Consider the following 12,547-nt stretch of genomic DNA (forward strand, 5'->3'; position numbering starts at 1 on the left):
AACATCACCAGCACAGCTTCAGTGTTCAGCTAGCTCAGAATTTGAAAATGGAAAAGCCCTTCTTTTTTTTCCACCTCATAAAGTACCCATAACACTGATGAGGAAGACAGAACCTGAATGCACATTTTTGGAAAGCATGTTTGATTATCTTCTGGAAAAAATGAGTCTCTCTCTGAACACAAGAGACTGTTTCATGCCAGAATTAAGAGCACAGAAACCCACATATATGATACTTCATTGCTCTGTAGCCAATTCTGTTGATTAGTCATTAGGATATAGAAGAAAATAGTTAATGTGCTGTAACCAATCTGCAAATGTTATAAAATCTGCAATCATATGGAACTAATTTTAAGTGAAATGAGATGATCTACAAATTACAGGCAAAGGATTACTACAAAAGGCATGGAGAAAAGCAGGCAGGAAGGCAACAAGCAGATCAATATCCTGCTGAGGATGAACAAAGGTTAGGAGAAAACAGGCAGTTCACACACCCAAACAAACTTATTTTTGAGAACTGATACAAAATGAATGCTGACTATATTTCAGATGTCTGAAGACTCATTCACTACCAAATAGAATACCAACAATAGCACCTTTGCAACAGCCAGCAAGATGGCCACTGGCCACAGGGCTACCTTCAGGTGGAAAGGATGTGGGGATGCAGGACTGCTACAAACCCTTCTGTGAGCGGGAGCTCACAGTTCCTGGGGAGCCACAGGTCCTGGAGGCTTCCCTGAACAGCTTGCTTTCAGTGTCATCTTTGAGGAAGCTTTTCTCACCTCAGCTCTGACATATATGGCATGGAATGTGAAGACTATGGGGCACAGCTCGAATACTCACTTCAGCAAGAACCCATTTTGTCCTAAGAACACAACAATGGGAATGTTCCTGTGCCCCTTTAAAAAAATCAAGGCAAAAACCATTAGTTGGCAAGGTTACAATTACCAAGCAAATGCAGACTTTGGGACTCCTGTTCTGTTTCTTTCCCTCCTCCAATTCATAAATATTTTTGAAAACAAAGCAAGACATAATGAAAATGAATATACAGAAGTAGCACTTGCCTGAAGGTCCAATGTAATGCTGTGGTGTTTTGCTCATTTTTCAGTGCTGTTTCTTGTCCAAATTTGTGCAGCCATTTGTACTTCCCCTCTCCTTAGAACCCATATTTATAATCCTGCCTTGAGATGCTCATCTATCAGCCCAGAAAGCAAGACATTTATCCTACTTTTCAAATGTCCATCCAGACCTTGGGAGGAAGGTGTGGACTGGGAGGGAGAGGAAAAGAAAGCACTTTTCCTTTTGCTTCAACACTATAGAGGCTGCTAATATCTACCAGGGAAACCTCTCTCACTCCTGCCCCTTTCCTTCTCCCCTTCTCAAGAGCTGCACTTGTGACTCAGCCATTTTTCAAAGACAGTGCCATTTAGGGTCTCCAGCTAAAACGGATCTGAGCAGGATCAGGTCCAGTAGTCAGTGTGTTACCCCAGCAGTGAAGCCAGATTCTGATCTCAGGGAAAATGAATTTAAGTCTAGACTAAACTACTCCCCCCATTGGAGTAACAGAGGTGTGAGTGTCATCAGCCCAATCCCTGCCATGTGCTCTGGACAGCCCAATGCCCTGGAACACTCACCTGTTTCCTGCCTGACTCTGTTTCCTTCCACCAGCATCCAGAAACACCTGTGCACAGAAAGCTTCCCTTTGCCAACACCTGCCTATTCCCCAGCAAAACATGTACCTATTAGTAGCTATTATCAACAGATTATTCTGATCAAACACCAAAAAAAAGGATTTTCTTGAGCGGATTGCTGTAAATGCAATCTCTTCCCCAACAGCTCTCCCAAACCACCCCACTCCTTTCTCACACACCTGTACATAACTCACAAAATTAAAACTCCTAAAACACAGTAAATTACTTTATCTACTCCATCCCTTCTACCTCTTATCTGTTACTACAAACTTTTGCAATAGGGGTGCAGTAAAATCTGATTTTAGACATGTAGCTGTAGTCTGTAGTCATTCTCTTCAGTCAAAATATAAAGATAAGAAGCTACAGATACACATTTTATCACAGCAATGGCCAAATATATCACAGTAATGTTTATGACAAATAATAAAATGCAAAAAAGTATTGAGATTTACAGCACTTTAATGAAGGCTCTCGTACAAAATCTTGAACTCAAAGTTACAGTCAAGAGTTACTGAAAAATATAACTTACAATGAAAAAGCTGATGAGAATTGCCCACTTAGCCATGGAATTAACTGCGCTTTAACGCTGTGCTTAAATAGTCACCACACAATAGAAACAAATTTAAATCACGATCAAAGTACACACAATTCACTTCCATTCTGTTTTCAATTACATGTATTCAGCAAGTAATTTAACCTCTGGAAGTTTCTCTGAAGAACCCAGAGGTTTCTCTTTTTTTTTTTTTTTTTTTTTTTTTTTTTTTTTTTTTTTTTTTTCCCAAACATTCACTGGAAATAAATACAATTGAAAGGATACATGTGGAGTGCAATAAAATGGACACTTAGGCACTGGTACAGTCTAGTCCTCTTCAGCCCTCTACAAACTACAAGACAAGAAGTTTTAAACCACAGATGGAGTGGAGAGCAGGTTAGAACTGTACAGGTAGTGCAGCAGGTTATGTACTACACAGGAGCACATCTGCAAAAGGTCCAAGGAGATTTTTGTTGAAGATGCAGCGTATCCACACCAGGTATATCGTGAAGGGCTTAATGTTTTCTGAGAAGGTGTGATTCTGATGGGACAATATGTAAGGCATGTAAGTGTTCTCCCCTTGCTCTTGTATCCACACTTCATATTTTACTTCTCTGACCTTGAGATACCTCATATTCCAGGGGATCTGCCAGGACACAGCAAGTTTAGCTTCACTCGTGCCCTGGACAGAGGCCTGACACTTGGCATCCCTCACTTTGCCAGGGTAGAGGCTACCAGACCACTTCTGCTTCTTGGGTCCCGGCTTAGACTTCACAGTCTGCCTAATCACGTGTATGAGAGATGGGATGTTCACCTTTGTGTCCTGGTAGGCACGGAACAGCCACTCAGGGTTGCGGCAGCACAGGTGCCGCGGCACCTCCGTGCTCTTAATGATGCGCTCCTGCTCAGCTTTGTCCAGATGAGCAATCCCGCCCTGATCCCAAGGTCTGTCCGGGTAGGTTACGGTGTCTTCCCTGTCCGTGTTCTGCCAAGCAATGTACTGCAGGTCCATGCCAGGAAGGGTTGCCAGGGTTTTGTAAGGGGTGTAGTGTTCGGGGTTGATAGCATATGGGAAGAGCTCCACCACGGTGGCCCCTCTTGGCAGGAAGAGCGACATGACTAATTGGGCCCCATGCATGCTGACCAGCATGGACGCATTGCTGATCAACCGGACGATGTCAGAAAATGAATGCTCCTCCAGAGAGACGGAAATGGTTTTCATCTGAAACTCCTGAGCAAGAGCCAGGATTAGTTCTGCCTCATTTAGGATAAGTCTGTTGATTGTCCGACTGAACACTACGATGTACTCCTCACTGGAGCTTTCCTCCAAGCTGATGTTCAGTTTCTGCATCATGAATTTGGTGAACTGCCTGATCTCATTACCAGAAACCAAGATGTTAGCCTTTGGCCCTTGTGGCTGGACAAATCCGTACTGGTACCAGGTGGTGATTTTGGATAGTCCCACATAAGATTTGGTAAAGCAGAGGAGCCTGCCCAGGGTTTTAAGCTCCTCCCTGAGGAGCGGCTGCTTGTTACTCAGTAACTTGTAAAGGTCAAAGTGAGCACCTTCACTCCACCCTTCCATGAAGAAGAGTCGTGACTCCAGATCTAAGTCGGAGAACTGCTGCATGGTGTAATAGATGGGGAGGAGGTCGTCATGAAAGACGTGCATCAGGTTGTCTGGGTTGAACCTGTTTGCAATCAGTGCCACATCAGGCACGAAGACCGGCTTTGGCATAAATTTCAGTGCAGCAGCTGGCAGCTCCACAAAGTTGAAGTACTGGGTGTTGTGATCTTCCACAGAGGAGAGGTCGAGCAGAGCTGGCTGGAACCTCCGGGAGCCCAGGTTGGGCAGCATGACGGAGGAGTTGCTGTGAAAGTAGACAAACTCCTCGGCCTCAGTAGAGTAGCAGAGGGACTCAAAGCGGCAGATGCGGTCGGTGTGCATCCTGCCAGTGCACACCATCCTGGTACCGTTCTCCACCAGGGCCTGCAGAGCTGCATGGTAGTCAATCTGAGCCTCAGAAAGCTCCTGAGCCTGGCGCATGAGGACCAACTCCTCCTCCACCGTGGCGGCATGATCGCGCAGCTTGATGTATTTCCACAGCACGGCAGCGAGGATGGACACGAGCAGGGCATTGAACACAGCTGCTATGTTCATTCTGTAGTTAGATCCTAGCAGGATGACAGGTGGGGAATGCAATGGAGAGGGAACACATCATTAACACTCTTTGACATGGTGAGGGCAAAGACCTGTGGAAAATAAAACAAGAGAGGAACGATTTAAACATCAGGTTTACAGCTCCATCATAAATCACATTTTATGGACTATTCAAGAGTGTTTAGGCTTCTTTCAGTAATTTTTCCCCCTTCCAGGGAATGAGGGGAAAGAAGAAAAAAGTGCTGAAGCTCTCCCCAAAACTGAAAAATATATAAAGCAAACAGAACTGGGAGCTGCTCAACAAAAACGCTCCTCTCTCACTGTCATTCCTGTGCTTTCGAAGAAGAAAATGTAAAACAGTTTAAGTATGAGCTCTATGAAGATCTTTTAGAAAGGAAAGTATGTTCTCTGGGACTCTGGATCACTCTGCTTTTTGCAGACCACTCCCACAGTGAGACGAAATAGAATACTGCAGTCACTGGGCCACCTGCAGAGCCACCTGTATGGCTGAGAGCACTCAGCCACACCCTCACCTTCACTTTGCAAGTAGCAATAGCTCGACAAGTATTGCCAGGACAGATTTCGCTACACTCCAGCATGCAGTGTGAACTGGTGAGCATCACATTCAATTTCATTTTATCCAGGGGTGGGGGAAGGACTTGCAGGTCTGTGGACTGCGCTGAGGGAGAATCCTGAGTCACTAGGGTGTTGCTCTGGCTGCAATCCAGGATCAAAGGCTAGGAACCACCATCATCTTCCAAAAGAAATACTGGCATGGGAGAGAGGAGAGCTCTGCTCTTTACGAGAGGAACTGATGTGCCATTAAAGCAATCAAACCTTCATTTAGTGAGAGTCTGGCTCACACAGCACATCCAGCCCTTTTACAAATGATAACCTAATGCATTTAAAGGGTTTCACTGTTGGCATTTTCCCATCCCAGCCTAAAAACCTTTTCTGTGATGCTCCAAAGCCTCCTTGATTCTTTTTCTGTTAGAGCCTGCAACTGTTTTCCTTCTATGCAGAAACACTACTAGCTTGTATCAGAGTATTGATTATAACTTCAACTGTGAACTTCAATTGAGGTATTGATTCACCTACAGAATTTATGGGCTTCAATTTTCATTATGCATCAAGATTCACTCCTAGTCAGGCTGCAAATAATTACACCTGTGATTCATGAGGAACTTTAGGAAGGGAAATTTCTGATTCGTATTTACCCCACTAGATTGTTTCTAGCTGCCATTTTTAAAGGTAGCAATTTTAAATTTCCTTTGGTGCAAGTCGGGGAGAAAAAAAAAGTAGTGTCTCAAGCACATGTTCTGACATCCCAAGCAGTCTTTAGCATTTTAACCAAGAGACACCTCTTACATGGCAAGGTGGTAGAAGTTAGCCAGGCATATTTGGGACCAAAGCACACACCTCTATAGCCAAAGGAGGTCCTTTGAAATGAGCTACTGCAACTCAAAAACTTGATCCTGCAACTTGGAATTGAATGGAGAATCATTCATGGAACTCAATGAAGTCAGAAGGGATTCCTATACCTCATGAGATCCCAACAGCCTGGGGGATCTGTCTTAGGAAGAACTGAAGGTACGTGGGAGTCTGAATAACGCCAAAGAAATGAGTGCTAGCTGTAAGCCACACAAACTCAAGAGGTGAACTCTGGGGATCTGAGCAGCAAATTCATTTCAATTTCTAGCTACTCAAACAAAACAGAAATGAAGTTCACCTCCTCTGGCAAGTGGTCTGAAAAACCGCTTCATTTAGAAACTCCCTAAAAGCAAAGCAAGCAAATTAAAAATGTGTTGTTTTGATTTCAGCCATGGAAAAAAAGGAAAGGGACCTAGGGTGGTCATCTGATTATCAGGGCAGGATCAACTCTCCACAAACCATGCCCCAAAGATGCTTCTCTATCTCATTCTTAGTACTCATTCATCTCTTCGCCAGTCTCTATCAAGAAAGGCATGAAGTGATATACTCTTTCCCAACACTTAGCCTTTGTTTCCACCACAGCAATTTCAACTGTGTCTTGTCCCAGGTGCCACAGATATCCTGCACAGAAAAATGATGGCTGTCACATCACATCTCAATCTCACCTCTTCTGTCAACAGGGGACGACTGCTGCTCCTCATGGCTGTGCAACTCTCAACCATGGCTATTCCATGGACAGCCTGGAATGGAAACCCACTGGGGACAGCAGTATATCACCCAGGTTCTGCTAATGCAATCAAACCAGTTTTCAGAAAGAAATTTTTGATGGGGATGGATCCTGAATTATTTTATTGGTACCAACTTTCAAAGCTTTATTTTACTTCTTCACTGTCTTTGAAAAATGTCTAATGATATCATCCACTTCTGTACATAACCTCTCCACTACAAACCTATCATCTTGTGAGCACAGCTTCAAGTGACTTCAACAGCAACAGCAAGGAAAGAAAGCATCAAGCCCCTGCAGCCATGTGCAAAGCCTGATAATCAGTACATGGAGGAGACCTTTAACAAGTAAGTCCTCTGCTGCAAGACACTTAAAGGAATGCCAGTCTACAGGCATTGTGAAAGTTCACTTCTGTGGGTCAGAAGAACAAAGCACCTACAAGTTCAATGGAGTCAATGCAAGTTGCAACAACTTGGCAGAGGAGTGAAAACCACACGGCTTCTTTATTATTCCATTATGGCAAGGCAAGTGTGTATGTGTGGGCGTTTCAAAGGCATAAGAAGCCCGCAGTCCACAAAAACACCACTTATACCAGCTGCATTTCAGGGGCATTTTGGTGGTGGAGAACTCTGCTGACCATTACAAACCCCTTGAGCCAAACAGGCCTCCTTGAAAACAGTCTGTTCACATGTTTCACCCCTGATTTGTTCTCTCCCCTCCAGCCGCAAGGGAAAGGGCATAAGAGGCACTTCAGAGATGGATGCAGCCAATGTTCAGAGGTTAGCAATTCTCATTTCAGACTCTGCCACAGCCATACCTGCTAAATGACTAGGAATGAACAACTCAGCTTTTTAGTAAAAATCACCTGCAAGGCCCTCTTCTACCTCGTCCCTCATTGCAGCTCTTTCACTTCCCTGCACTTAGCTGAAGTAAGTGTATGTGCTTTAGCCAACCAGGTGTCAGGAATATGTTAAATGTTAGCAATGCTAAAGTAATCCTTCTTCATTTCTGTTCCTCATTGCCAGTTCCTAAATGCTGGTTCATGCTGCTTGGGAGAAAGCCGCCTTTGATGGAAATGAACAACGGGATGTGGACAGGAAGGGGTGTTGCAGGCAGAAATGAAAATTTCACAGGTACTCAGAGAACTGTCTTAATTCTTTGCCTGTTTTCCCACATTTTATCATCCACCTTTTTTTCAATCTGACACTTTCTGTGAAAACAGACCTTCAGGATCTATAATTTTTGGTCCCTCAGGGAACGGTAAAACATAAATAGTAACAGACAATCCCACTGTTTGCTTTTATATACCCAAGAGAGGCTGCACCGAGGGAGTAAAGGCAAACAATCACTCTCCATGTCCCCTGGTTCCTCAGTCCCCCGAGCCGAGATCAGTCATAAAGTGTTGTCAGCAGCAGTAGACCCGGGATAAGACACTTTCCCAGGAGACAGAGGGTAACACTGAAACAGGTGAAAGCATTTAGTTTTCCACCTGAAGAGAGCTGCTTCACAATAAAAGAAACTTTCATTACTAAGTCTTCCTCATGAAATGGGTCTAGAGCTGCCACTCCCACAGTGTCATCAAAGAACATCGTAAGAACTGAAAGGCACTTGCAGAAGTGGCAGGCCAGACACGCTGCTACTTTTCGTAAGAGCAGAGTGCTCTGTGCTGCTTCTTTCTACATAGAGGGCAGCCTCTAGGCCAGTCACGCCCCAAGCTGCCCACAGACTCCCTCCTCCCCATCCCTACCACGTTCATCCACCCTCTTGCTTCCTAGTGACACTGGGATAACCAGGGCTCTGCTCCACGTGAGTAATACGCTCCAGTTACCAAGGAAATCGATTGGACTGACATTTTTTCACTCTCTGCTTTGAAATGCTAAAGCACCATCCTTCAGCATCAGGAGACATAACAACTGATAGACCAAAGCCAAGCCAGAAAAGACGTGCCTGTAAAAGCTGCACAGAGCTTCTTGCTGCCAAGCTGGCAGAGGGCAGTGATGTCCCATGGGAGGGGATGGGATGTGCCCTTGAGGACTCCCGAGAGGAGTGGGCTGCAGGGGAGCAGCAGGAGCGAGAGACAGAGGTAGAAGAGGCAGATTTCCCTGGCAGTGGTGCTGACAGGGCAGGGGGCAGCAGACTTAGAGCCAGACATGGGGAGTTCAACAAAAACACCAGTGTGGGGGCAGCTCAAGACTGTGCAGTGGAATTAAGAGCATATCCTGAGGCTTGAAGCTCAGCCACAATGGATGCCGCTCCAGCAGCTAAGAGCCTGTGGGAGGCACTCTATTTTTGGTCAGCTCATCTTTACTCTTTTTCCAAGAGTTCACAGGCATGAAGAGCTTACCCCATTTTCTTCCTCCACCTCCACTCACTTGGCAAAAGCATCACAGTTTCATTATCACAGCCCAGCTACTTCTCCTCTAACTAGCTGCTGGTGAGCAGGTAGTCTTCAGGAATATTCATTTGGTGTGTTCAGCAGGCACTTCTGGCAGAGCCCTCCAGTGTCCTGCAGGTCCATAACACTCTCATGCAAGTTTGGACACAGCAGCACCTTCTGCCTGTTAGCTACAGGTTATCTGATGTATTAAACATCCTCAGGAAGTGGGAAGGACACAGGAAGCATAGATGGAGACACTGTTCTCCATCTCCTGTTAACATGCCTAGGAGATCAGAGTGGGTGGGATGAGAGAGGAATTTCCACTAATAGGCAGTTGGCATAGAGAACTGTTTGGATTCATTTAGGAGACGAGTTCTGTTGTTCTTTTTTTAATTGTGAAGCTACAGTAGGATGAATCACTAAAGCTATTAATATGATGGACAATGTTCCAAACCTCCTCTCCATTTTAAAAATTGCAATCTAGGTAAGAAATAGGGAGAAAAGCTACAAAATCCACATTAAAAAAATCCCAACTACAAAAAAAGACAAACATACACTACTAAGACTCCCAAAGGGAAAAAACCAAGAGCTTGATTAGGGAGAACAAGGGTGAACAAGGTGACCAGCAAGCCTAAGGAGGGGTCACCTATTCCTGCAGGTATTAACAAAATGAGAAGTGCTGTTTTTGTCTATTTAGGCCTTGATGAACTTTGTTACCAACTGCCTGAACATTTTCCAGGCCAAGGTTCAGCTTCCCGTAGGTACAGCAGGCTAAAAAGCCTCATAAAATGGGAAACCAAAAAGCATGAAGGAGACACATTTCCAGAGAGCATCACCACTCTGTGCACAGCGGGGAATGCCTTTTCATGGAGGCCAACTTGGCTTTAGCCCAGTAGGTCAGGTCCTGTGCACAGCCTGCCAGTGGTGGCAGGGTGTCCAAACAGAACCATCTCCACAGTTCCCAGCAACACAACCCAACTGGCAGTGGACTGGGGCTGCCCTTGCCACAGGACAGTGAAGGAGTTAGGGGAGAGCTGCAAGGGCAGGAAATGGGCTTTTTGCTCCGGTAACACAGTGGGAGGGGTAGGAGCAGATATTTCCTCCTCAAGGACATTTTCCCCATCAGCACTCCCTACGCCTGGATCCATCTCTTGCTAGGCTTTCAAGGACCAGTACAGGAAAGAAAAGCATGCAAACATGGCATTTTGCACTCCCCCTGCAAAATGTCTTCTCTTCTTTCTCCCATTCCTGATGCAAGAGGCTTAGCTAAGGATTCAGTGTATATAACACATGCAGTTTTAAATACCTACTTCATTCATCCTTAAAGCAGAAGTTGCTAGAAGGCAACTTTCCCAATTGGAAGGAGGGGGAGTTGGGATTCGGCAGCCAAGAATTTGCTTATATTCTCATCTCTGTCACAGATTCCCACAGAACTACAAGCAAGTCAATCCCCACAGCCCAAAAAGCTGTTATCATCTTATTCACTCTATTTATTTAATGAGATACATATATCTTTCACAGTACATAGCACATTAAAGAAAGGATGGTACACTGAATGATTGATATACTGGAACATTTTCTTTGTAAAAAGCAGCCAACTGTAGAAGTGCTGACTTTTTAAACAGGAAAAGAGCAGATTCTTGTAGAGGGAGTAAGCCCAGCAGTTAAAGATAAAAATATCATTATTGAAGCCTGATACAAAGAGAGGACCTAAAAAATAAGAATATCTTGACTCTGTAGTCTCAAGAAAAATTTTAAAATAGAGCTTTATTAAAAAAAAACCACCAAAAAAACCCACCCCCCAAAATATAACAATGTATTTTAAAACCCCCATCTTTTAAAAACCTTATCTACAGATAGCTGTGATGAAAATTAGGTCCATCTTCAGTTTTTATGGTTCAGCATAAGTGAGGAATTGAAAGCAAAACTGTAAATCCTTCTATACAAGATTCCAGCCAAGGAAACTGAGGCTCTGTGCAATGGCTCTACTGCCGAAGTAGTATGAACTTCTCCATATGAACAGGAGAAGACTGGTGGCTACAGAACACCTCCCAGCTGCACTTATGAACAGAAAACCTAAGTTTTCTTCCATTTAATTTCAGAGTCTGTGAGAGCTGGGACAGGAAGAGATCCAATCTGACTTTCACAATGACTAGCAGCCATTGATTTAATATTTGTTGATACTCCTGTCTTGATGTACAAAATAACAGGTTAAAAAAATTCCAACACTAGGCAGTCAGTGCATAGAAGCAAGCCACAAAGCTGAGCTAAAAGTATAAATTTAAAAAGAATATTTCTCGGGCTTTTAAGATCTGCATTTCCAAGTTCTCCATCCATAATGGGGTATGAAATCCTTACCCCAAACAAAATCCCTGATCTCCAGAAAATTCCCCTAAAAAAGATGCATTTCTGATAAACAAGCTTGAGGAGCAATGCAAGAAAAAAAGAGCTAAAAAGGGGAAGAAAAAAAAGTATTTCTCTCAGCCCTCAAGTCTTGTTCAGACTTCTGAGAGTCCCAAGCCTAAAGATGAAAACCCAAGTTACTCAAATAACCATGGCTAGACAGAGGGGAAAGCTTAACAGGCATAGTTCAATCCAGCTGATCTTTGCTCACCCGAGTATCCCATTGAAATCTATCTGGTTACATTGTCGTTAAGAACCCTGCCATAAGAATAAAAAAACCTCTCCTTTTGCCTGGTCTCTTGCTTTTAGACTGAACAAGATACACTTGTCAGGAAAAAAGAGTGTTAAGAGAGCAGCAGGTTTATCTTACTTCAGTGGTCTGCCTAGAGCAAAGATGGAGCGGGGGTGGCTGAAGGGAAAATTTACTAATGCTGTAAAACTGAATTTAAAAGAATATGATGTGAAATCCCAAAGTACTGAACAAGATGATCTTCAGCCACCCCAACTGTGCCTCTGGGCTTTAGCTGCCATTTGTTATTCTCTGTATTTTATCTATCCTTTTTTTCTGTGTTCTCCAGTGGGCAGCGTGCCTGTGTTATTTCGGTACTGGGACTGGTGCTCAGCAGCATTTACAGCCTGAGCTCTCCCTGCTTTCCATCAGCATGGTGCCCAGGACCACTCCTGTGTGCTGCAAATCCTAAGCAGGAGCCAAAATTGTTGGGAGCACAGCGCAGCCAATAAGAACAGTGAAAATCCCTCCTTGGTTACCACAAGCTCCACATTAGAATGTTTTTAGGGGAAGGCAAAAAAAAAAAAGTAATCCCACAGCAGCACGTGTCCGGCAAGAAATATATTTCTGTAAACCTACAGAATTTAGTCCATATCAGAGATGTTTTCCCCATGAGACTTTAGTTTAAAAATGATAAAGCAAATCACAAGTCAAACAAAGAGGAACTACAAAGATGTGGAATTACAAATGGACTACTGACTCCCTTCCCACATGTGCACACACGTAGAGGAAGGATTCAGTGTGAACTTGCATGGAAGGGGGGAGAGAGGAGATATCAAAAACATGCCAACCTCCCCCCTCTCCTCAGTACACTGCAACCAGGACTGCCAACAAAACTGAATTCAGAGCCGTATGTGATCAGCACAGCAAACACAGCGCAATTACAATGACATCCAGCAAAGAAATGCAGTAATTCAGAGCATCTGCAACCTTTTTAGTCTT

General features: G+C 44.1%; 1 protein-coding gene across 3 annotated transcripts in view; it reads right to left on the bottom strand.

The window, feature by feature from the left end:
- Positions 1-2,129: 2,129 nt before the first annotated feature.
- POMGNT2 (protein O-linked mannose N-acetylglucosaminyltransferase 2 (beta 1,4-)) overlaps positions 2,130-12,547 on the bottom strand; it is a 31,335-nt gene continuing 20,917 nt past the window's right edge. For all 3 annotated transcript variants that reach the window (XM_066193789.1, XM_066193797.1, XM_066193804.1), the window contains one exon: positions 2,130-4,473. In XM_066193789.1, the coding sequence (XP_066049886.1) occupies positions 2,645-4,381 (1,737 nt within the window). In that variant the 5' untranslated portion in view covers positions 4,382-4,473 and the 3' untranslated portion in view covers positions 2,130-2,644. The remainder of the gene's footprint in view (positions 4,474-12,547) is intronic.

The sequence above is a fragment of the Chamaea fasciata genome, unplaced genomic scaffold, assembly GCF_029207755.1.
Source record: "Chamaea fasciata isolate MVZ Bird 193981 ecotype frontalis unplaced genomic scaffold, bChaFas1.0.hap1 SCAF_1, whole genome shotgun sequence".
In the NCBI taxonomy this organism is placed as follows: Eukaryota; Metazoa; Chordata; class Aves; order Passeriformes; family Sylviidae; genus Chamaea; species Chamaea fasciata.